The following is a 23513-nucleotide window of genomic DNA, read 5'->3' as shown; positions in this document are numbered from 1 at the left end:
TAAAAAAACCTGTAATGATATGCAATGATAACCTTAATGTTTTTCATTCCTTAGACAGGAATCTAGCAATATGTGTTCAATCAGATTGGAATAATTTTAACAGCTTTTCCTTACATTTTCTATTAATCTCATATTCATAGGACATTTCTCTAAAATAGAGCACTCCTTTCTACTCATCTTTTCCTTCTTACTTGACCTTGAGTGAAAAGATGACCCTACCTGAAATTATGTCATCTGAATCTGTATAGTAGAGCTTGGGGTATAATAAGCACAGCACTGTACCATAACAGTAGTATAAGAGCTGAGAAGAAACTGTGGTTTCTCTCAACTGGGTTGAGAGAAAATTTCTGCATTCAGACACAAACATGCTCAAGAGTAGCAATGAGAACATAAAAAAAGAGTAAGAAAAGTGCACTGAATGTAAATGCTCTATTCATTCTTCATTTTGCAAATTTCATATTTAAATTTATATTATTATTACATTGTAATGTATTTCTCTTCTTTAATTGCTCATAAGATAAATGCTTTGACAAGCAGCCTCAAAATTTCTGGCTACTGCATTGCTTTCCTTGAAGAAAACTTACTGTTTCACAAGAGATCTACGGATTCATTGTAGCTGGATGTTGCAGCCTGATATCATAACACTGTCTTCAGGGTCACTGTGTTCAGGTCACTGTTATGATAAATCACCAGCATGTCATAAAAAACTGTTATACCATGGCAGCATTCTGTTTTTGAAGTATAATGGCGCCTGTTGCACTAGAAATACAGATTAATAATTTCTGTAGGAAAAAAGTGGTTACGAGCAGGTAATATTATGTCAGGCTCAAAAGCACTTGAGAATTATTTCAATACATTCTTGATATCAAGGCCACTGGGAAATATTACAGTCTTCGCATCTGACATCTTGTATAACAAACTCCATGCATCTAGCTCAATAATTTATGGCTCAGCTCTTTTTTTATAGCACTGGCATTCCTTGGTCTTATACAGATGCATAGGCTATTTCTAAGAAACCCATGAAAGGTAGCTAAGAAAAGCAAGTTCATTGTCAATAACCATAACTTTTCTGGAGGTGTGCGGGTCTGCATCTACAGTGGAAAATAGTAGGGTCAGCAAATCCCAGACAATTGAAAACAACCACCAGAGGTTTATCTAACTTGTATTGATGTCAGCTTCTCAAGAAAAATGCTAAAGTAGGAAATAAACTGTACCAGTGGGCTCTGGGTTTGATATGGAAAGAGCAAAAGGAGATACCACTATAGCCAATGGATTCTCTGAGAAAGATCACCCTTTTTCAATTACTTCTCTCCCTTTCCTCTCTACCTCGTTCCCATTGTCATCTGGACATTCAGACCTGTGGACAGCTCCTGAGCATCTCCGTCATGCTGATGTATCTCAGAAGGGTGACGTATACAGCTACGGGATCATTGCCCAAGAAATCATCCTACGCAGGGAGACCTTCTACACCGGACACTGCCGGGACAACAAAGGTAAATCCACAAATTTCTCCTCCATTGCAGCCTTCTGGGATGGTGTAGCTCTAACTGACCCATTCTCCACGTTTTGTGAAAGGCACTGTCTCTGATAGCTGCTGGAACTGCTGCTTCTTTCACTGTCTGATGAAGAGCCTGTTTGAAGGATCTTACTGTGGGGGCAAGTGTCCTTATTCTTTCTGTAAATAAAGTTTGCATTGAGTTTTCTTGCCCTTTCTCCTCCCTCCTCACCTTAGCCACAGCATTACAGAAGTTAACATTATACAATGCTGTCCAGACTTATTGTAACATTTAAAGGCCACAAAGGTTTTACTATTATGAGTTGTGCACAACATATAATAATTCACTCATATTAGGCATTGTAAATCAGCATTGTCAACACAGAACAACAAAAACTCAGCAGCATGACACAAGAACAGTTGACATTTAAAAACTGGCAATTCAGACTTCATTCAAGCCTGCCAAAAATAACTTTAGTCATTTAAGTTCTGTCAGAAAAAGCATCTCGTCCTGTAGTGCATCCATTAAACCCCATTTTGTGCATTTTTTGACATTGTTTTTGAGTGGCTAACAGCCCAGTCAATCCCAGTTCCCAGAATCTAGGCATTATTATATATTAGAACTGACATAAAAGCATGTGTGGGTTTGGGATTTTCCTAGTGACAGTTACCAACAACAAATTTAGACACTGCCTTTACCTCTGAGTCATTCTGATAGATCCGCCTCACATTTGTTAAGACATCTAAAGCAGCAGCTGTACAGCCTGATAGCTCTTTTCCTGAGTTATGTTTGAGAATATCTTCCGGGGCACGTTCATCATCCTACGTTATGGCAAATCTATGTTCATATTTGGGGAAAAACTATTTCACATTACCAAGTCTTTAATATAAATGTAGACCTAAAAGAGATTAGAAATGCCTGTTCCCCTTCAAGCAAACTCTTCAGGACTCCATGTTTAAGATAATGTAGAGAAAATAAAAGTCTTTTTATTCCTTTTGCTTGGAAGAGGCAGGCACAACCCTCATGAATGCAAGCATTTTACAAATATTACCAAAATAGATAGAGAAAGGAAAGAACAATGCTCTTCCTTGTTCATTTTGTCTTGCAAAGCAAATCAGTAACAAACTACGTTCTTTTAACTGTTTGTTCAGCAGTTACAGTCTTGCAGTGTTATGTTAATGGTTATTGAGTTAGCCTCAGACACAGTGTTTCTGGGCTCTTCTGAGATGTGGTGGCATCCTCACTGCCTGTGTTTGACCCTGGTTGTCACATCACAATCTGGTTCCTTGTTTTAACGTTGACCTGTTTCTTAACACTGCATTTTGTCATTTTAGAAAGACTGTGCCTTTCAAATAGCATTAGGTTAATCCATCAAACTGAAAGAATTTTTAGCATCTCTAGGTGCTGTTGCTGGAGATGGTCATACAAATCAGCATGTTTAGTAAGACAGCAATAAACTTACTGGGCCTGAAGCCTGTTTGGTAACTCTGGATTCAGTGTAAGTTTTCCATTCAGTGAGGAGATTGTTTTCTCCTCAAAGCTTTTTCCTTAAAGGCATTAGTAGATGCCTAAGATACATATTGCTGATCCAATGGCTTCTGGTATTTTTCTTGATTTTTGATTATGCAAATGTATGCTTATGTAAATGTGTTCAGCCTAGTTTCAGCAGTTCATCAAATTTCATGTAACAGAAAGGAATGAGTGTTATTACATATTGCTGAAGTGGCTCCTCATTTAAATGTCTGGATTCATTCATTAGCCAAGATGAGGCAGCAAGAGGGTGGACCATACTTATTCAAATACCTTTGAAATTCATTTGTGGCATCAACTAAGTTTGGAAGAGAGTAGCTCAAACTTGGGGTGCCCATTAATTTACAAATATCAAAGATAAAAAGAGGGAGAAGAACACCAAATTAAAGTCAGTGGTAATGGGCAAAGAAATGTCCCTGTTGCGTGTTAGATTCATTTGGTTTTTAAGTCTCCTGCAGAAAGTCTTTCAATGGCTAGGCTATCAGAAGTTAATCTCTGCAAGTTAGAAGACATGATACTAATATTTCAGGACAACTGATATAACTGCTTCTCCAGGACTTCATTGGCAGCAGCAGGGACTGTGTTCAGATTCTAAAAGAGTTGTTTAAAAAACCCTGTACCTAGCCTCCATCCACCAACTTAGGAAAATTAAACTCAACTTCCAGGTACTCAGTGAGCCAATTTTCTCAATCTGCAAATATGTATTAATCAACTTAACATACAATAATATTGCTGCTAATGAGAGAAAAGAAGTCTCACAAAGACGACGGGCATATAGAACTGGATTTCTAACATACAGAAATAACTAGGTCATAATTCTCTTCACTGACTTCTCTGTGAGACAGCTGTTAGGCCAGCTGGTTGCTCCACTTTTCTGCGGAAACACCTCATTCACTGCTCAAGACTGTGAAATCTTGTCACGTACCAACGCTCAATTCAAGCTGCTTCCTTGTTCCACTACTTTCTGCTACTGGCTAATTGCAGTGTTACTAATAGTTGCTGTTACTTCCACTCTCAGGTGTGTGCTCAGCGTGGAAATTCAACACATTCCTCTTGCATACAGAAGACTTACACAGAGTCTTCTGTCTCTTAGCCCACAGAAGACTTCTTAGCAGTCTCTCCACTCCATAGCATTTGAGACACTCAAGTCTCCTGCTCCTTCTCTAGTCCGTAATTTCTGTACCACAAAGCTGGAAGCTACTGCATCTTTTTAGGGTGATCATGCACACTGGACATGCTTAGGCATCTCTAGCTGCTCTAGACTTGCACATACCTTCATGATTACAAACCTTCCTTATCTCATTATATGCTTCCTTCAGTAGAATTTTATCCCAAATATAATCAGACATTATTAATAAATGTGTTTCACACTTGTTCATGGATCCTTTTCAGCTTCTCTTTCTTTCCCCCAGAGGTAAAAAAATGCTTGTCTTCTTTAACTCCTTCCCTCTGGAACTCCTGAGGTCTGGAGGAGAAGGACAGAGAGAAAGATTTCTGCTTTAGCTCTCACTTACTGTGCTTAAATCAAGCTGTGCAAACACAACCTGTATTCTGATATGTTCAGAATCCAAATAACTTTTATAGAACAGGTTTCACAAATAAGAGCACAAATGAGCTAACAAATGCAATGTTTTTAAGCCATACACATTAATAGCCTAGTTTTAAGAAAGCTGAGCATCTGCAGGATGATTTGAACTGCTCTGATGAGAGTTGTATGTCTCCACACTTTTGATCAAGTTGCAATAGGCTTTTCACATTGTCTTTTACCATAGTTATACTTCATGCTGAGAGGCACACTAATAATGCCTAACGTTCATTTGGGAAGATGCCATAACCATGTCTACTGTGACCAATAAATACTCACGTACTTTCCTATTCATTTGCTTTCAGGGGCCTTCAAGCCAGCCTGTTTTGATCTTGTGCCATATATTTAGAAAAGCTCCAAAGTTGAAATTCACATCAAAATGAGGGAACTGACTTCAAGGCTTCTGTTTGTACAGTAACTCGTAACATCATAGGATGCTATCCACAAGGAATGTCCTTCTTACGTTTTTTTTTGTTTAAAACTTTGCATCTTTTTCCTGTGTTAGAGAAACTTTACAGAGTGGAGAGCGGCAAAGGAGTGAAGCCTTTCCGACCAGACCTGTCCTTGGAAACAGTGGGAGAAAGAGAGATGGAAGTAAGCTAATAATTAACTAAGCCATTTTCTGGGTGAAGGGTGGAAGTCCTGGCCAAACTAGAGCTCATGATCAGGGGAGAATGAAAGCTATGCACATTTTATGCCAAATGCCCTAACCTCATGGGAAAAAACGGTATTCTATAGTTGTTACCAGTCAAATGAAATACAACTAATGAAAATTATTTCACTGGAAAGAAATGGACACTTATATGGTGCCACTCTTCTGAACTATTTTAGGTATCTTTAAGATGGGATGAATCATACCTCAAATACACCTCTCTCCACTGATTATATAGCCCCTAAGGCTTCTTGCTCAGGTGAAAATGTCTGTATTGTAGACATCCACATATACAGCAATGAACCCCATTCTTTTTGTCTGAATCACCAGTTTCAGAAAAATCCCAAACTTAGGATATTGGAAATATAATTACCACAGCATTTACCTCCATGTCAATAACTGTACCTGGCACCAGCTGCAAGACTGGATCCATTTACTTGCCTTTCATGTATGTATTGCAAATTCAAGTTAAGATCATGTCACTAGTCACCACAGAGTTAAGTTTAAGAAGCCTACACTGAGTGTCTTAAGTATAGATTCAAAACAGTTAGTCACACATTTTAATATGTTGCTGGTCAAGAGTAACCGGAAATTCCCTAATGAACTAGTGCTGTTTAGCACCATTATCCTTCTATATCCATTACTCAGGTGGACTTTCCTTAAATTTTTGTTTAAAGGTGTATACACTAGTAAAGAGCTGCTGGGAGGAAGATCCAGAGAAAAGGCCTGACTTTAAGAAAATTGAGAGTACTCTGGCTAAAATATTCAGGTGAGCAGCAGAGGATCTGTTTTTTAAGATGCTCCAAACTCCTCCTAAGTGTTAGAAAGCTCATATCTTTAAGTATGTAAGCTGATGTGATTATGATTCAGTCAGTGGAAAAACTGAGTGTCTTCACTTAGATTCTCTTTTATTCTTTGGCAGAAAAGTAAGTGAGCACACGTGTATGTGTGTGCATGAGCATCTATGCATGTGTTAGCTGAGTGAGGGTAAGGCAATCACCACACCTCTAATTGGTATGCTGTGGAAGTAGCAAGCTGGGTAATTAGAGATTTAAACCATTCAAGTAATTCACCCCCTGCCTCTAGTCGAGAATTGGATAGTGACTCATGTCATCTAAGTTTTGGGAAATGAATGCATATAAATGTTTGGAGGATGATTAGAAAGTTTGGATGAGCTGGGTTGTGCCGTAAATGAGTTTGGATGGTCCCAAATTAAGCTGACTAGAAGTGTTGGGTTGTAACTCACCAGAAGTATTAATTGCAGGGTTTTGTTGGTATAAAGTTGTGCGATAATAAGGGCCATAAATGGATAAACCCTGTGGCGTTATACAGGCCTTTCACCTGGCCGATGCTGCATTGTTCCTACAGCGTTTGGTCTGAATTAATTATTTTGATGTCCAAACAGTGACATTTCTCTTGGGAAATTGCTCCCCAGTTTTTAAAGCTCTCCTCACCAACAAACCCCAACCGTACTATGCATAACTGAATGTATCAGTTGAATAATCTTACCGCAGCTGAATAGAAAGATGTCCTTGTTCAGCTCCTAAGCCTCCATCCTACAAAAGCAAAGAGGTTGCGTCTTGCCGCATGCAACATGGTGTTCTCCTCATGGGGGGTCTAAGATGGTGCATTGCTGACATAAAGATTTGTTTAAAGTAAGAGTGGTTTTAAAGTCCAGTTGGGTACCATACCAATCTGACTCTTCCAGTCAGCCTCGCCCCATCTACTTTCAGCCTGCTTTGGCCAGTGCAGTCTGCCCAAACAAACAGGGCTTATGAGTGGCTCATGTTACCATACTTCTGCTTCCAGGAGTTAGTAGGCTGGAGTCTGCAGGATCTTGTGAGCAAAACTAGCCCCAGGCGCTGCTAATTGTTCCATTGAATTGTTCTGTCTTCTGCACAGGCAGCCCCAAATTGTCTTAATCCTTCTGGCTGAAGTTGCCATCTAAACATTATATGCAATTTTCTACCTACTGTCTTTAGCTTCCTCTCAGGATTTGAGCTTATCAGTTACTTTTTACAAATGAATGTTCATGGATTACCCCAGGTAACCTGGATTTGACAATATTAGAAGGGCTAGGTGATTTACGGGTGCTTTAAGAATTACCAGCTCCAAGTGATAAGTGACAATAAGCCCTCCAAGCAAGAAAAAGAATGCTGCACTTGAGGCACTTTGCATTCTAACTTCATGGAAGTCAAACACTGGAGAAGTTTTCCATTGCTCCTTTTTTGCCTCTTTTTTGCCTCTCTCATCAATGTGCTTCCATCAACCTTTCTTGTTGGCTCCTGTGTATTTCTGTTATTCACAGTAATTACCATGGCCAGACCAATAAAAGCTACATGGATACCCTGATCCGTCGTCTACAGCTGTATTCCCGGAACCTGGAGCACCTGGTGGAGGAAAGGACAGAGCTATACAAAGCAGAGCGAGACAGAGCAGACAGGCTTAATTTCATGTTACTTCCAAGGTAACTGGCCAGGAGGATTTTCACTGGCATTTTATTTACATATATCACCTGATTCTTGGAGAGTGGGGGTTAAGATTAATATTAATTTTCTATTTCCTTCCCCTCTAATCTGATCCTGCTAGGGATGAAAGAAGAAAAAGCTGTCCCTGAGGACTCCACCCTATGGAGATGGTCCTCTGTACCCAGTACCATACCATCTTTCATGCCAAGATGGTGCTGGGACCCATTATCTTCCTCAACCTCTCTTCATGCACAGGATCCCTCTTTCCAGCACAAACCTCTTTTTCACTGCCTTCCTGGGAACACATAGATCTACAGTGATCCCACATCACAGAGCTCTGTTCTGGTCCAGCACCTTGCTAGGTAGAAGGAATGTCTCCAGCTGGAGATTAGAATTGCAGTCCAAATTCAGGCTGGGGTTTAGCAATGCAACAGAGTGGTTGAGGTGGGCTGGGCCACACTGGGACAGACTGGGCTAGATGGATGCTTCAGAGTATGGTATAGGACAAGTATTATTGATATTATAATATTGGTAATACCAGTAATTCTGGTATTGCATACATTTGGAATAGTAAAACTATCCTGGTACATCATTACTAATTTCAAGGGTATTTAAGTAGTCAGGGTATTGATTTTATGACTCATCTTAAAAAAAAGTGTCTGTTCAATCCAGTTTTGGGGAAAATTTGAAATGATCTGGCTGTGTAGACTGTGCGACAAGGAATCCATGTTTCCTTCTACTCTTTGTTGTTCCTACCACCCTATTATTGTCTCATTGTAGATGAAACACAGCATTGTGCAACACCTATAATTTTCTGGGTCTCTTTCAGTTATTCTCTTCTAATACCTCCACTAGGAACAGGTATTTTCCTGAATTTAGAAATGCAAGAAAATGAAGGTTCCTCTGAATAGATATTGACTGTCATGGTATTGAATTTTTGTTCCGTTAAGATTATCAGACTATGATATCTCATCTGAAATCAGGATGAGGTGATGTAATTACCAGGATGAAATTACTTCTGCACTGGGGAAACAGAAAAATATGTCTGTTCTTACTTACTGTGTGTGTAGAATGTAGGTCTACATGTCAGAAGTTTCAGAACTTCAGTTTTAAATTTGACTCAGTATCCCTATTTCTGATGTTAGCCAAGAAGCTTGGTTTTCTGTGCCTCAGTTTCCTCATGGCTATTAACACACTTGGATTTTGTAAGGCTGTAGCACATTAATTAACATTAGTAAGTCCTTTGAGGTCCCTGGCTGAAAGGCATTATGGGCATCTAAAACGCAGTTACAGTGGCAGTTTTCAGCAAACTATTTGATGTTCCCTACACCAAAAGCAACAATGTGTTTGGGTTGCATGAAAAAATACCTTTAATATTAAACACAGACTACTTATCTGTTTTTCTGCCTTCTCTATTTCCACAGGCCAGTAGTAAAGTCTTTGAAGGAGACCGGCCTAGTAGAGCCAGAGCTATTTGAAGAAGTCACTATCTACTTCAGTGACATTGTTGGCTTCACCACACTCTGCAAATACAGCACCCCTATGGAGGTGGTAGATATGCTGAATGATATCTACAAGAACTTTGACCACATTCTTGACCATCATGATGTTTACAAGGTGATTAGCTCTGCACTTTTGATCAGTTAACAACCAGGACACACACAGATCAAATTGAATGATGTGGTGGATTTGGGAATCTGCCTTCTAAGCAAAGACAAAAGAGAGAAAAACAGGTCAAGATTACCTCATTTCAATATGCTTTCAGTGTGCCTGCTTATACCAAATTTTCTATACTAGGTGGTCACAGATTCCTTAACTGGAATGCTGGGTACAGTTATAAACACTCATATACCAAAAAGGTGTCAGCTACCTTAAACTAATCAAGCCTGATGTCCAGGGAAGAAATGTTTAATCATGAACAAGAGGATCTGATAAAACTTTTCTGCTTTTAACTAAATACAAGTTTTGCTACATCTGCAGGTAGTGAGTTCTAGTTTTGTTTCCACAGGTGGAGACCATTGGTGATGCTTACATGGTGGTGAGTGGTTTACCAAAAAGGAATGGCAACCGGCATGCAGTAGACATCTCCATGATGGCTCTGGACATCCTCAGCTTCATGGGATCTTTTGAACTGAGGCATCTGCCGGGTCTGCCTGTTTGGATTCGCATTGGAATTCACTCTGGTACACAGTAGTGCTAGATCAACAATGACAATGTTGTTGCCTTGTTTTTGAACAGAATAAGCTTCCATAGAAGATTACAGATTCACACAGAATCACAGAATCACACAGAATTACAGAATCATTAAGGTTGGAAAAGACCTGTAAGATCATCAAGTCCAACCATCAACCCAACACCGCCATGCCCACTAAACCATGTCCCTCAGTGCCACATCTACATGTTTTTTGAACACTCTGGTAGTGTTCAAAATCTGGTAGTACATCATACACAACTGCTCTCCTTATGAAGAATCAGGTTGAAAACAATTTACCTGGAGGAAGAGCAACAGAAGTAAATAAGTCACTCGTTTGCTCCCCCGTAGTGAAATAGCCCATACCCATTCATTCATAACGTGGGTCAGTAGCTAGGAAGAGCAACTGCCATTGTTCCTGGTATGATTAAGCCACTTGTATCAAATAAGCCTTTGCAGATCGCTCCTTCCTGACCAAAGTGGAGATCAGCCGTGGCCAAATATGCTTGTCTAGCCAGAAAATGCAGGCCTGTATTTTATGCTTTTGGAAGCAAAAGTTCTGACAAGCCTATGTGGGAATTAATTTTTTAGTTAATCCATAAAAATAATTTTTCTCAAAGGGGAGCTGCAGATAGCTCAGGCAGATAGTTCCCAAGTACTTTGGGAAATTTTCTTTTCATTTTTGTTTGTTTCAACAACCACCTGAACACCAGCTGCCAGGGGAGGAACATATCAGTGAAAGTGACTGAGGCACTGGGAAACCCTTTGAGGCACCACTATGCACCCCTCTTGCTTCCAAAACTGACAGTTAGTAACTGGGTTTTTTTCTGCACAAAGATTGTGTTTAAATACAGTCAACACTATGCAGCCATGTCCTTTTTATGCTTGTATTGGATTATGCAAGATGGACAGAGTTAGGCTTGGTTTGGAGTGGAAGGTGAGGCCACCAGATACTTTGGGAAGTGAGATACAGAGTATTGTCATCTGTGAGGAACGTAGAGCTCCAGCAGGTACTGCACTGCTCTGCAACAGTGAGACACCTTTCAAACAAATAGTGTCTTGATCCACCTTTTTTTCATTCTCTGCAACCCATTTCTAGGTCCATGTGCGGCTGGTGTGGTTGGAATAAAAATGCCTCGTTACTGTTTGTTTGGAGATACAGTGAACACAGCTTCGCGGATGGAATCCACAGGCTTGCGTAAGAATTTAATTTTAGCTGTCAGTGTAACAGGACCAAAGGCTATTAGTTAGTTTGTGACTGAAGTGTCTGTTTTCAGCTGAGAACAACTTATTACCAGCTCGCTGATAAGTTTCAAAGATTAAGAAGCCCTATTTGTTTTGATTACCAGTTGTTTCACTGTCCTGCTGGGCAACGAAGAATTGTTCCTTGTTCATGCTTCAGTGCTGGTAACAGGGAGTACACAGGCTGGTTTGCTGGCTGAGTTCCTCTGGAAGATATGATACTTATGTGTCTGGCATTTAATTTTACTCTATGAATGGTAGATTTTAGTTTGACCTAGAATTGTATTACAGGTCTGTTGTGTAAATAAGCTGACTGTATATTTTAAGTTGAAGCAATTATATCTTCAACTTTGCCATTAGGGAAACATACCAAAATCCAGTTTGTCTTCCTTCTGCCCAGTGTCTTCACATGACTCTTCCCTGTACAGGACACTCCCAATTACTCTTTTCCCTTTTGGTATCTAAATACTACAGATACCATGGTCACCTGTATTTCAGATCAATGGCTGTACCAGCTATTCCTCCCTAGATACAATGCTATGTAGTGGAGTGAGATTTTTCGTACAGTGGTGTAATCGATTCTCATTTAATTTGACTCGCAGAATTTATGTTGATAATAATTGGAGGAGCTTCTGCTATAGCACCAGTTTTCACATATACTTAATATGATTATGTGGTACATTACCAGATTGAGCTTTTGGTGTGTCTTTATTTTTTAGCTTTAAGGATTCATGTAAGTGGTTCCACTGTTAACATCCTGAAAAGAACAGACTGCCGATTCCAGTATGAAGTAAGAGGAGAAACGTACTTGAAGGTAACATTTACCATGAGCATGCATGAACATAGAGAAGAGGGATAGTATAAAAGTATTATATAGCTGAGAGTACCCTGCAACTTAATTAACAGCTGGGGAACAAGGGTTATAGATAAATTGGTATCACAGTCTCTAGTGGTTGAAGACACTTCTATAAAGACAATGCAGGCAATGAAGAGCTCCCTAAGTCATAAAGCAATATCAAGATGTGGAGAATAAACGAAACATAACATTTGTAAGAGAAAATTGTAGACTGCGTTAATTTGATGGAAGGGAAGCTGAATCTATTGTTAATTTATTCATGCTCCGATATCTGACTGTCTATCTACCAATACATTAATTTAAGTCTATTACACTTGGCAGATGTCTGTACTTGGGAGCTGATGGCAGGCAGCACAGCTCACCTCTCCCATGGCGTGTGTTTCAGGTCCTGCAACAAGGGAGTGGGTGGGCAGCTGCATCTCCTCCATTATTATTCTTCTCACATCTGATTTTTAATCCTTTGCTGTGAGCATCAGTTACTGAAAACGAGCAAAGGCAAATGTGGCAATATGCAATACAGTGTCATTTAAGTAAATTAACTACAGGAAATTGCATTCTAATCCCTAAATTGTGCTTTCTCTTCTTTGTCATACATATTCAGGGCAGAGGAACAGAGATTACCTACTGGTTGACGGGTACTGAGGACAAGAAATACAATCTCCCAACACCTCCTTCTGTGTAAGATGGTCCTTATATGTGAAAAGGGAAGAGAAATTCCCAGTCTTTGTGCTTTAGCCTTCACTGTTCCAGCCTGGCACTTGTGCTATTTTTATACCACTCAACTTGCCTTCAGCAGTTAGAGGCTTAACAGTGTATGTGCATATGAACATGTGTAAATATTCATGACGTGGGACTGTGCGTGTGCTGAAGGTTATTTGTATATATAAGCGCTTAACAGGTTCATTTCCTTGGAAGGGAAATAAGACTTACAGGACAAGTTGCTGATGTGGTAAGTGCAAGAGATGGAGAGAAAAATGAAAAACACTAATATTCCCAAAACTGTAGTCCTAATGGCACCTCTGTGTGACAGTACCGTGAGAGGATAACTGCAACTGAACGTGCAGGTCTCTCTAATACCATGTTATGCCTGTGAGCTCTTGTGGGGGAATTTGTACGAAGAATGAAACTTGAGGATTTTGAGCAGTATTCTGCTAGAAGAGGCGGACAAAGTTACTGCAGTATTGCACAGGCATAAAGTCTTTAAAAACTGAACAAAAGCTTACTTTCTAATACATGAGATAAGTTATCAAGAAAAAATATGAGGTTGATGTCCTGGAACTGAGCTATCATTTTGCATTAGTATTGAATAAAATATAGTAATAACAGAAGTTTTTGAGAAACTACACCAAATTGATGTCAGGATAACTGGTTGTATTTATTTCATGTGTATTTTGCATATGAATACTGCATTATTTCCTGCAAACTCACTAACTGTGGAAGTTCCTCACTTTCTGCTCTAAACTCCTGTCTACAGTTGCTCTTTACTAAGTGGGAATTTGCTGCCATCTGCTTTGAAATGACAGTGTTTCAGTACAACTTGAAGCAATTATATAAAGTACAAGTGTTTGTCTCTGGGCTGAGCAGGAAATCACTCTTTTGTAAACTCAGAACTCCTTTTTGAATTAATATGATCAGCTGAGACTACCAGAATTACTGAATTGGCAATTCTTCCTGAATTCAACTATTGAAAGTACCTCGTGAGCTGTATTACTGTGGTCAGTGATGTTTTTGGTTTTGCTTCCTCATATAGGCTGTGACTGATAAAATTGCCCCTTAAAATTGTCATATGTTGGATACTCCAGCAGAAGCCAGACAGACTGCAGAAATTTATTAAAAGGTGGCAACTCTGTTACTGAAGGCCACCTGAAGTTGAATAGTGGAAGTGCTGGCACCAGTAATGGTGTTGAGAGCTAGAATCTATTTCGATTTGGAGTTAATATCTAATTCATGTCTTCCTTTTCATGCAAATGATGCTGAAATTTTTTAAGGTCAATAATGACACAGCTGCAGACCTCCTTTGCAGAAACAGTGAGCCGTACTACCTAGAAAAATCACATATAAATCCTGAATTCTATTCCCAAATCCAGAACCTGAATTTGGTTCTGCCCACACTTTATATCAGTAGTGTGTGAATGTCATGAAGATAAACATAGGATAGAAATGTTTAAAAACCACTGGGGATCTGGGGATCACTAAAAACATGCGAATCACTGAAATTTCTTTTCCATCCTGCTGCTTTCAGGGAGAATCAGCAGCGATTACAAGATGACTTAGCAGAGATGATAACAAGTATTCTTCAGAAAAGGGAAAACAAAGGGTTCAAGACACAGAAGCTTTCAAGGGTAGCTAGCTACCGATCAGGTACCCTGGAATACCTGCAACTGGCCAGCACAGAGAATTCTGCCACATATCTTTAAAACTGGATGTCTAGTGCAACTCAAAAAGCTGCAGCAACTCCCTGGAGTACTTCATGTGAAGGCTGGAGGCTTATACTCTCAGCTAGAGGAGAAAGAAAATACCTTTTCAAGCATTCTTTCTACCATCCGACCTGCTATCAATAAATCAAACCTCTCTTCACTGTAATGTTAAAATTGTCACATAACTTCAGTAGGACACATGCAGCCTGATTTGAGGTAAATGAAACTATCTGCACTTGAGTCTGGAAAATAGTGGATTTTTTTGGTTTTGGTTAGTTTTTTAAATGTGATAGCCTGTTCAATAATCCATTTCTGAAAATATTCACAGCAAAACCTTAATTTGTCATGATTTTTAAATGTTGTATTTAATTTGTAATTTTTATTTGAAGAAAGATTTGCTGTAATATATTTGAAAATAACATTAAACATATCATATGTAAATCCTGGATATGTTGCCATTTTGCTTCTTCTGTTGTTTTCCCCTGTGTCTCACATGTTTTGTTTAATCAAGCTGACTTTGTTCAAGAGACAACACTTCTGTTATTTACCTTGGGAGATTACTCCAGAAGTTGTATGGTTTCTAAAGCTTATCTGAATCTCTTGGGCCTGCAAAATGAAACTGGAAACCTTGCAAAAACAGACACTTCCATATCTTTTCTCCACTTCTGCTTCTGTCCCCAAACCAGAAGTGCAACAGAAATGAAGGAAACAAACTTATCTGAATTTCTTAAACCTCAGAAACTTTCAATTCAACTTCTGGATGAAGTTTCACAACCAGGCAGAACTCAGGTTTTACTGAAATGACTCGCTCATTAACTGACAGCATGACATTTAGAAACAGCCTTAAAAAGCAACCAAAGCACAGGTGATGCATGTAAAGGAAAATCAGCATTCACATGAAGAAATAACAACTAGTGAGTGAAATGTTTGCAAAGGCCTCTTGTGCATTGGTGGCTTTCAAAGCAGAGCTGCTTCTTTCACAATTGTCAAATATTGGTCAGTATTCAAACCATAAAACTTGGTGCAAAATCATTCTTTTATGGTTTTGAACAGCATTTTTGTCCAAGTAACCAACCCAAAAATGTTAAAAAAGAGCAAAGCAGTTGCCTGGCTTTTTCTTTATCAATCTAAACTGGCTTTGTAAAAACACACACACACAAAGAGAACAACCTAGGTGTACATAGGCAGATCTGAAGTGCAAAGACTCCTGGAAAAATTAAATCAGGACATGCTGTAGGGCTTATACTCTTGCCTAATGAATGCAAATTTCTACACCCAGGAACATGATATAGACAGAAATAGCAGATAGCACATAACCAACAGCCACAGCTTTCAGATTATATGTAACCAGTCTTAAACTCGGACTGGCACTAATACCATATAATTACTTCTTCGGTCAGTATCCTAATGGAAGTGTTCATTGGGATAAGGATGGAAAAAAAGTGTGATATTCTAAAACCGGTATGTATTAAAAAGATTACCAGTACAGTAAAAAAGTATAAAGTCTGCTATTTCCTGCCCTGTGGTGCCAATCAACAAGCTTCATCTCTATGTCTGCATTTTTGGGTGTGACTGCTGTGCTTCTTGGCACCACTGGACTACACTGGTTGCTCTATCTGATATGCTCAGCAAATGTAGCTGGAGCGCAGTGACAAGCGCTGGACTCCTCAAGCCTGAAGAAGCCCACTACTACTATTATCTTAAGCAGAGTTGCTCTGATCTTCGAAATGATGTAAGTCTATTTTTAAAGAGGAGTTTTATGGGTTCCGTCCTTGACAACTCTGAGATACAAATTATTTTAGAGCAAATGTCTGCTGACACTGATTGAGACAATTAATTTAAACAGTGTTTAATTTTCAGTAGCCCTTCTCTCTCCTGCACTCTTCAGGTCATACATTCCATATAATTCTTTGAAGATAGTTACCTTAGCAATGAGTTGATGGACCCATCTTCTGGTAGGTTTGTTTTCTACATGGTTCTGTCCCTGCATATATCTGTCACCCATATATCACAATAAAATAAATTTTGACTACACTTTTTAAAAAATTTCTCCTGGTTTCTGGTTTGAATTTGTCTTAGATTCAATGTCTTACCATTGCATCTTGTTATCAAATGTTAGATCAAAGAGCCCTCTACCATCAGAAGTCTGTTACTGAAAGTCTAGTAATTCACCTCTCCTGGGTTTTTTTTTAAGCAGTGAAATGTTATATTAAAAAGCTAGTGTGAGATACAATTTTGTTCTCCAAGTGGAAAGGATTTTGGCTGCACCATCACCATTCACTTGAACTTAACTCACACCAAAAAAAAATTCTGTGAATCCCTAGGCTGGGAGCATGTGGAAGTGAATCTTTCCAAATACACATCAAGAGCTTTGTAGCTTTGGTCATATTCAGACCTCCCCTTGTCTCCATCTCATTTTTGTCATGCATCCACACTCCCCTCCTGTTTCAGCATTGTGTATTTGTGCTCCCTATCATAGTTTGCATGTGCCTCCAATTCCTGGCCATGCCCATCACTTGTACACGGAGAATCTTGTTTTAAATACTTTTTTTTTTCCTGTGGTAACCCTATAGAGGGAATTCTATGGAAAATATAATTTTGTATTTTACCTCACCAACACCGTCAATCTGAGAGCAGCATGTGACAGAGTGTGATGGTTTTTGGCTGGGATAGAGTTAATTTTCTTCATAGTAGCTAGTATGAGACTATGTTTTGGATTTGTGCTGAAAACAGTGTTGATGATGAAGCAGGGATGTTTTAGTTATTGCTGAGCAGTGCTTACACAGAGTCAAGGCCTTTTCTGTTTCTCACACCACCCCACCAGCGAGTAGGCTGGGGGTGCACAAGAAGTTGGGAGGGGACACAGTCGGGACAGCTGACCCCAACTGACCAAAGGGATATTCCATACCATATGATGTCATGCTCAGCATATAAAGCTGGGGGAAGAAGAAGGAAGGAGAGGACGTTCGGAGTGATGGTGTTTGTCTTCCCAAGTAACTGTTACGCGTGATGGAGCCCTGCTTTCCTGGAGATGGCTGAACACCTGCCTGCTGACGGGAAGTAGTGAATGAATTCCTTGTTTTGCTTTGCTTGCCTGCGCGGCTTTTGCTTTACTATTAAACTGTCTTTATCTCAACCCATGAGTTTTCTCACTTTTACCCTTCTGATTCTCTCCCCCATCCCACGGGGCAGGGAGTGGGTAAGCAGCTGTGTGGTGCTTAGTTGCTGGCTGGGGTTAAACCATGACAGAGAAGTGAATTTCCCATTTGGAAAAACCTGTGGAAAATATTCCTCCAAAGCAAACACAGCGTCCATTAATGATTAGACATTTAAGAGTTATTTTTCCCTGGGGAGGTGAAAAAAAAGTAACAGCATTGTGTTTTATCTTTATCTCTTAGTGAAAAGCAGCCCAGAACAAAACAGCGATGGGTAGGGAAGGACCCCTGCAGCTGCAGTAGTGTTGCAGGGCTCTTACCCTGGGCTTGGGGCCAAGTCTTGCTATTTGGCCTGAACTGGTTGGCATGTGACCTCGTTATATGAGGCTATTACAGGCACTGGTATCAAGTTTGAACTATATCTTAAACACTTACTGAAACACAAAGTCCTAATAACGGCTGTTCTAGGACAGTGGTAGAATATCCAACACTGGAGGAGAAGAAAAGGCAGCATGTATTGGGTTTGCATGGCAGCGTTTTGGTAGTGGGGGGGGCTACAGGGGTGGCTTCTGTGAGAAGCTGCTAGGAACTTCCCCTATGTCTGATAGAGCCAATGCCAGCCGGCTCCAAGACGGACCTGCCGCTGGCTAAGGCCGAGCTAATCAGCAACAGTGGTAGCACCTCTGTGATAACGTATTTAAGAAGGGGGGGAAAAACCGGGAAACGGCAGATGGAGAAGAGTGGAGTGAGAATATGTGGGAGAAACAACTCTGCAGACACCAAGGTCAGTGAAGAAGGAGGGGGAGGAGGTGCTCCAGGCGCCGGAGCAGAGATTCCCCTGCAGCCCGTGGTGAAGACCATGGTGAGGCAGGCTGTGCCCCTGCAGTCCATGGAGGTCCACGGTGGAGCAGATATCCACCTGCAGCTCATGGAGGACCCCATGCAGGAGCAGGTGGATGCCCGAAGGATGCTGTGATCCTGTGGGAAGCCCACGCTGGAGCAGGCTCCTGGCAGGACCTGTGGAGCCGTGGAGAGAGGAGCCCACGCTGGAGCAGGTTTGCTGGCAGGACTTGCGACCCCGCGGGGGACACACGCTGGAGCAGTCTGTTCCTGAAGGACTGCACCTCGTGGAAAGGACCCATGCTGGAGCTGTTCGTGAAGAACTGCAGCCCATGGGAAGGACCCATGTTGGAGAAGTTCGTGGAGAACTGTCTCCCATGGGAGGGACCCCACGCTGGAGCCGGGGAGGAGTGTGAGGAGGAAGGATTGGCAGAAACAACGTGTGATGAACTGACCGCAACCCCCATTCCCCGTCCCTCTGCGCCGCTCAGGGGGAAGAGGTAGAGAAAATCGGGAGTGAAGTTGAGCCCGGGAAGAAGGGAGGGGTGGGGGGAAGGTGTAGTTTTTTTAAGATTTGGTTTTATTTCTCATTATTCTACTCTGATTTTGATAGGTAATAAATTAAACTAATTTCTCCAAGTCAAGTCTATTTTGCCCATGATGGTAATTGGTGAGTGATCTCCCGATGTCCTTGTTGCGACCTATGAGCCTTTTGTTGTATTTTCTCTCTCCTGTCCAGCTGAGGAAGGGGAGTAAGTGAGCGGCTGTGTGGTGATTAGTGCAGCTGGGACTAAACCATGACACAGCATTTCAAAATGATCTGAATTGCAGGGGCAGGGGAAGACCCCACAGGAAGTTCTCCCTATCTGTAAACTGTAAGAAAAGGAAAACCCCTCAGCTTTTCTGCTGGGACACGCGCAGCGGTTGTTCTTCTCAACAAGGCCAAAAGCTGCTCTTCCTCTGCTGTAAAATGCATAGTTTGATAAGACACCACTTAACTCCTGTTGCTTTACGGGGGCCTTTTCTTGATAAACCTTCACCCCTTTTCAGTTAATGACCCTTGGCAAGCCCAGCGGCCCAGCAGGCGCCAGCCTGGGGCTCTCTCCTCACTGCCTTGTGCCATACGAGGCCGGCCTACATGGTGGCGAGGCCCGACCTCAGCCTGGAGCGAACCCCACAGACCGGGCAGGCCTCAGGGGCTCCAAACAAGCGCTGGGGCCCAAAAAAGTCCAGAGCCCTGGGCCTGCCGCCCAGCTTGACTTAACGCCTTCCCCAGCACCTTCTGCCATCACTGCTGGCACGCCGTGCTGCGAGGTGCTGGGTGCGGAGGGCAGCGTGCAGGCTGGGCCAGCGGGGCACCCGGCAGCCCTGGGCCCAACAGCTGCTTCGGGGCCTCTGCCGCGACACTTTGGTCGGGAAGCGCGGTGTGAAAACCGGCCGCCGCTGACGGCCTCCCCCGGGGCACATCCCGGACCCGGCGCGGAGAGGGCGGCCGGCGCGGGCGGCAGCACGGGGCAGCACGGAGCAGCACGGGGCGCTGGGGCGGGCGCCGGAGGAGGCGGAGGCAGCGGCGAGACCTGCCCTGAGCGAGGGAACTTCTTAAAGTCCCGCCGCCTCCCGGTGCTCAGAGGAGTAGTAGCATGGCCCAGCTTGGTGGCGGCGTGTGCTGCTGCTGGGGGCTCGTCCTTCTGTGGGCGGCGGCGGGGGGCCGAGCAGGTGAGGCGAGCGGGGGTGCGGGAGGCCGTCCCTGAGGTGGCGGCAGGGGGACCTCGTCCCGGCGCCCCCTCGCCGGGGCGGGTGGGAAGGGAGGGAGATAGCGGGGCTGCCCCCAGCCCCGGGGGTGCCAGGCGACCGGGAGGGGCTGTCCCGCTAGCGGAGCCCGGCCTGGGGCTCTGCCGGGGCTCCCGAGGAGGCAGCGCGGCTCGCCCGGGCCCGCCCCGGGGGACCCGCCGGGCTCCGCGCCTCGCCTTGGGCAGCAGCTCCTCGCTGCGCCTCCTCCCCGGCTGGCTCCCGCGGGAAATGCCCCCCCATGCCGCCTTGGAAACGGGCGCGAGGCGGCGAGGGGCTTCGTGCCCCGGCAGCGCCGGGACCGTCGCGGCGGTTAAGCCTCTCCAGCCCCCGGAGGGACCTTGCAGGCCGGGGAGGGTCCCGGCTACCTCGTGCGCTTGCTCCGGGAGCGCCTCGTGGCCCGCCGGCTGGGGCAGGCTCGGCCGTGGTGCCTCGTGGGTGTTAAGTGCTGGCACTTCATTCCGGCGAACTTTCAAAACAAGTTTCCGTTCTCGGAATGGGGGAGGGGAGTCAAACGATGAATTTAAGGGGTGGGAAGCTGCACTGAGCGCCCGGTGGTGCTGGGTTTTAATGTAATACGCATGCACGGGAATCATTTAGGATGGACTCTTCGTTTTGGTGCTGTGGCCTACAGCATGCTGCAACTTGCGTCTTTTAACAGTTTTAGTACTAGCTTGTGGGTATAGGTCATCGTCTGTGTTTCAGAATTCATACCTATACATGATCTGGTGTTTTCTGAGTAGATAAACTTGTGTTGCCATTAGAGTAAGTAATTTACCAGTATCTAATTAATTTAAAAATTGAAGTTGCTTTCCACGGTACAAACACCGCTTCGTGCTAATTTTGTGCTGACAGTTGTTCTTCATCATATATTTGCATAATATACTTTTCCAGCCAAAGTGGTAAGGCTCCAGTTAGGGTAATTCAATAACTGAAACGTGTAACACTTCTGATCTTCCTCTGTTGACTGCTACAGCTTTTCTGTCTCCTGATTTTAAAGCTTTATTCTTGTTGCAACTTCAGAGTCAGATTTGGATGCAAGCAGAATTTAGCAAATGGCATAAAGGCACATTTTGGTGAGCTTCACAGTTTTCCATAGAATCTTGGCTTCTGGCTTAAAAATTTGAGTTTATGCTTGGTATGTTTGAGAAACATTGCGCCTGTGGACACACACTGTGGTAGCTAACTAAGTGCTAGAAAAGACATACCAGTCAGGTGTGAACATAGGATATTTTTTTTTTTTTAATTTCAAAGTATGAAATGGGTTTACCAGCAACTGGAGGGATAGGGAAAGGAGTCACTAAAGGAGGGAATTTAAGAGATGCTGAGCAAGTGTGGAGTATGTGAAGGTGAAGTGGCCTCTGGAGGATCAGTAAAAGTTAGTGACAGCAGCCATTTAGAGCAGAAGGCCCATTAGAGAATTCTGGATACCATTTGTACTGGTGGTAATAGTAGGATTGCTGGGGAGCAAATCTCAGCAGAGATATCTCCCTCTTCTGCTGCTTTCAATGAATTCTGAAGATCTTAAGGGCTGGAGTCAGTGCTTATCTTCTAGGAAATTCCTAGTTAATTTATTAATTGCCACAAAACAAGGAGAAATTAAGGTAACAGTTGTTTTAATGTCCAAAATTTTACAAGCATCTCATTTTGCTGACAGTCCTACCTCATCTTGGAGACCTACTTTTCAAACCTTACTTGAATTGGCAAAAACTTTTGATACTATATTAACAGGACTGAAGGAAGGGTCAACCGTGAATCATGCAGAGAGAGTGAAAAGAAGTTTAGGATATAAAGTAGTTTCAGCTTATACCTGACTGCTTCCTCACATCGTAATTGAAGTACTGGTAGAAAACTACTTAGTAGCAAATAGAAATGCCTTTAGGCTACTTAATGGAGTAAACTTGGCCTTCAGCATTGTGAATTGTCTAGATTTTTTTTTTTTTAATTGGTTCATTGTTCTTTAGTATTTTGAATGCCTTGAAGATTCTTCATCATACTGTTTGGAAACTGTTTGTAGAGAATGTTCTCTGGTAAAAATGACTTAAATTTAGGGACTATGAGATAGTGAAGCTACTTGTGAAATTATGATTTTTGTTTCCTCTGTGGATGACCTGACTGGAGACCTATAACTGTTTTGGCAAGTTTTCAGCACCAGCTAAGCTTTACTAGTAAGTATCCTTGTGACCATGAAAACTATACAAGACTCAAACTCTTAATTTAAATAGTTCACATTTGAATATTGCTTCTCTCTCATGTAAGCACAAATCAGGGGATTAGGCTTCAAATAATGACAGACCTGTTAGAGGCAAATTGAAAAATTACTTAGACCTGAAATGTATGAGGAAATAGGATGAATTAAGGCCAGTAGAATAGAAAATGCAAATAGCTTATATTCAAGCAGAACAAGAAAGCATTTACTCCTTTACTTGAAAATTACTGGGTTTCATGTTAAGTTCTTGTGTGGTTCAAGCTAATCTCTAAAGAAGTCACAGAATCACAAAATCATTAAGGTAAGTCCTGAAGTACTTAACATTCATTTTGTAATGGATTCCAATCATAACTGTACTTTGAAGTCTCAGTTGTACTTTAGAGGTGTACAACCTTTTTTAAACAGTTAAAAGGATGGTTCTAAAATTTTTAATGGGAAAATAGGACAAGCTCTATGAAATTACAAAATTGAACAGAAACATCAGATGCTCCTTATTATGGTTGACCTGAAATATTTAAATGCTATGCCATGCTAATATAATCTTTACTACTGAACATCAGCTGTAGGAGAGCGTATACTGAAAACAGGAGATGTGCAACTTTGTGATAGGATTTTTGTGTTTCTAAGTTGTGCAAAACTAGTCTTCAGTGAAATGGTAGAGTGAGAGCTTCCCTATTTAGTGGAAAGGGTATAGGTGAAATCTATGAAGTACATCTGAACACCTCTGCAAAAAAAGGCTTCACTTTTGAAAAGCCATAGATAAAAATAAGCATGTAAAATATAGATAAAAATTAGTAGTTAAGGAAGCCAGTGGTTTTCTATTACTAGGGGATGCTCACAGTTCTTAACTTATTTGGCTTGTTACATGCAACCTAACCAGTGCTTCATTGCTTGTGAGTTAGCTTGTTTCTCAAGCTAAGGAAAAACATGTATATTAATTCTCACCCCCCAAACCTTGTGGCTCTTTCATCTGCAAGGAGAAGGGAGTTCTGTTAATTTCTATAATTAGCAAGTCCAATAGCCTATCTAGATATGTTTTTTAAAAACAACTTATGGCTGGGAAAGCATAAGGAAAAGCAGCTGT

The 23513-nt window shown here is 41.8% G+C and overlaps 2 protein-coding genes across 2 annotated transcripts in view; both read left to right on the top strand.

Moving 5' to 3' along the window:
• The window catches only part of GUCY2C (guanylate cyclase 2C), a 45010-nt gene extending 30573 nt beyond the window's left edge, over positions 1-14437 (top strand). Inside the window, exons 18-27 of the mRNA XM_059816895.1 lie at positions 1356-1493; positions 5117-5205; positions 5941-6032; positions 7572-7730; positions 9156-9348; positions 9740-9914; positions 11022-11120; positions 11884-11978; positions 12622-12698; positions 14263-14437. Coding sequence (XP_059672878.1) covers positions 1356-1493; positions 5117-5205; positions 5941-6032; positions 7572-7730; positions 9156-9348; positions 9740-9914; positions 11022-11120; positions 11884-11978; positions 12622-12698; positions 14263-14437 — 1292 coding nt within the window. The remainder of the gene's footprint in view (positions 1-1355; positions 1494-5116; positions 5206-5940; positions 6033-7571; positions 7731-9155; positions 9349-9739; positions 9915-11021; positions 11121-11883; positions 11979-12621; positions 12699-14262) is intronic.
• Positions 14438-20072: 5635 nt separating this feature from the next.
• The window catches only part of PLBD1 (phospholipase B domain containing 1), a 42402-nt gene continuing 38961 nt past the window's right edge, over positions 20073-23513 (top strand). The window contains exon 1 of the mRNA XM_059816973.1: positions 20073-20148. Coding sequence (XP_059672956.1) covers positions 20073-20148 — 76 coding nt within the window. The remainder of the gene's footprint in view (positions 20149-23513) is intronic.

This window comes from Gavia stellata, chromosome 4 (assembly GCF_030936135.1).
Source record: "Gavia stellata isolate bGavSte3 chromosome 4, bGavSte3.hap2, whole genome shotgun sequence".
NCBI lineage: Eukaryota > Metazoa > Chordata > Aves > Gaviiformes > Gaviidae > Gavia > Gavia stellata.
This window is presented reverse-complemented; position numbering and strand designations above follow the sequence as displayed.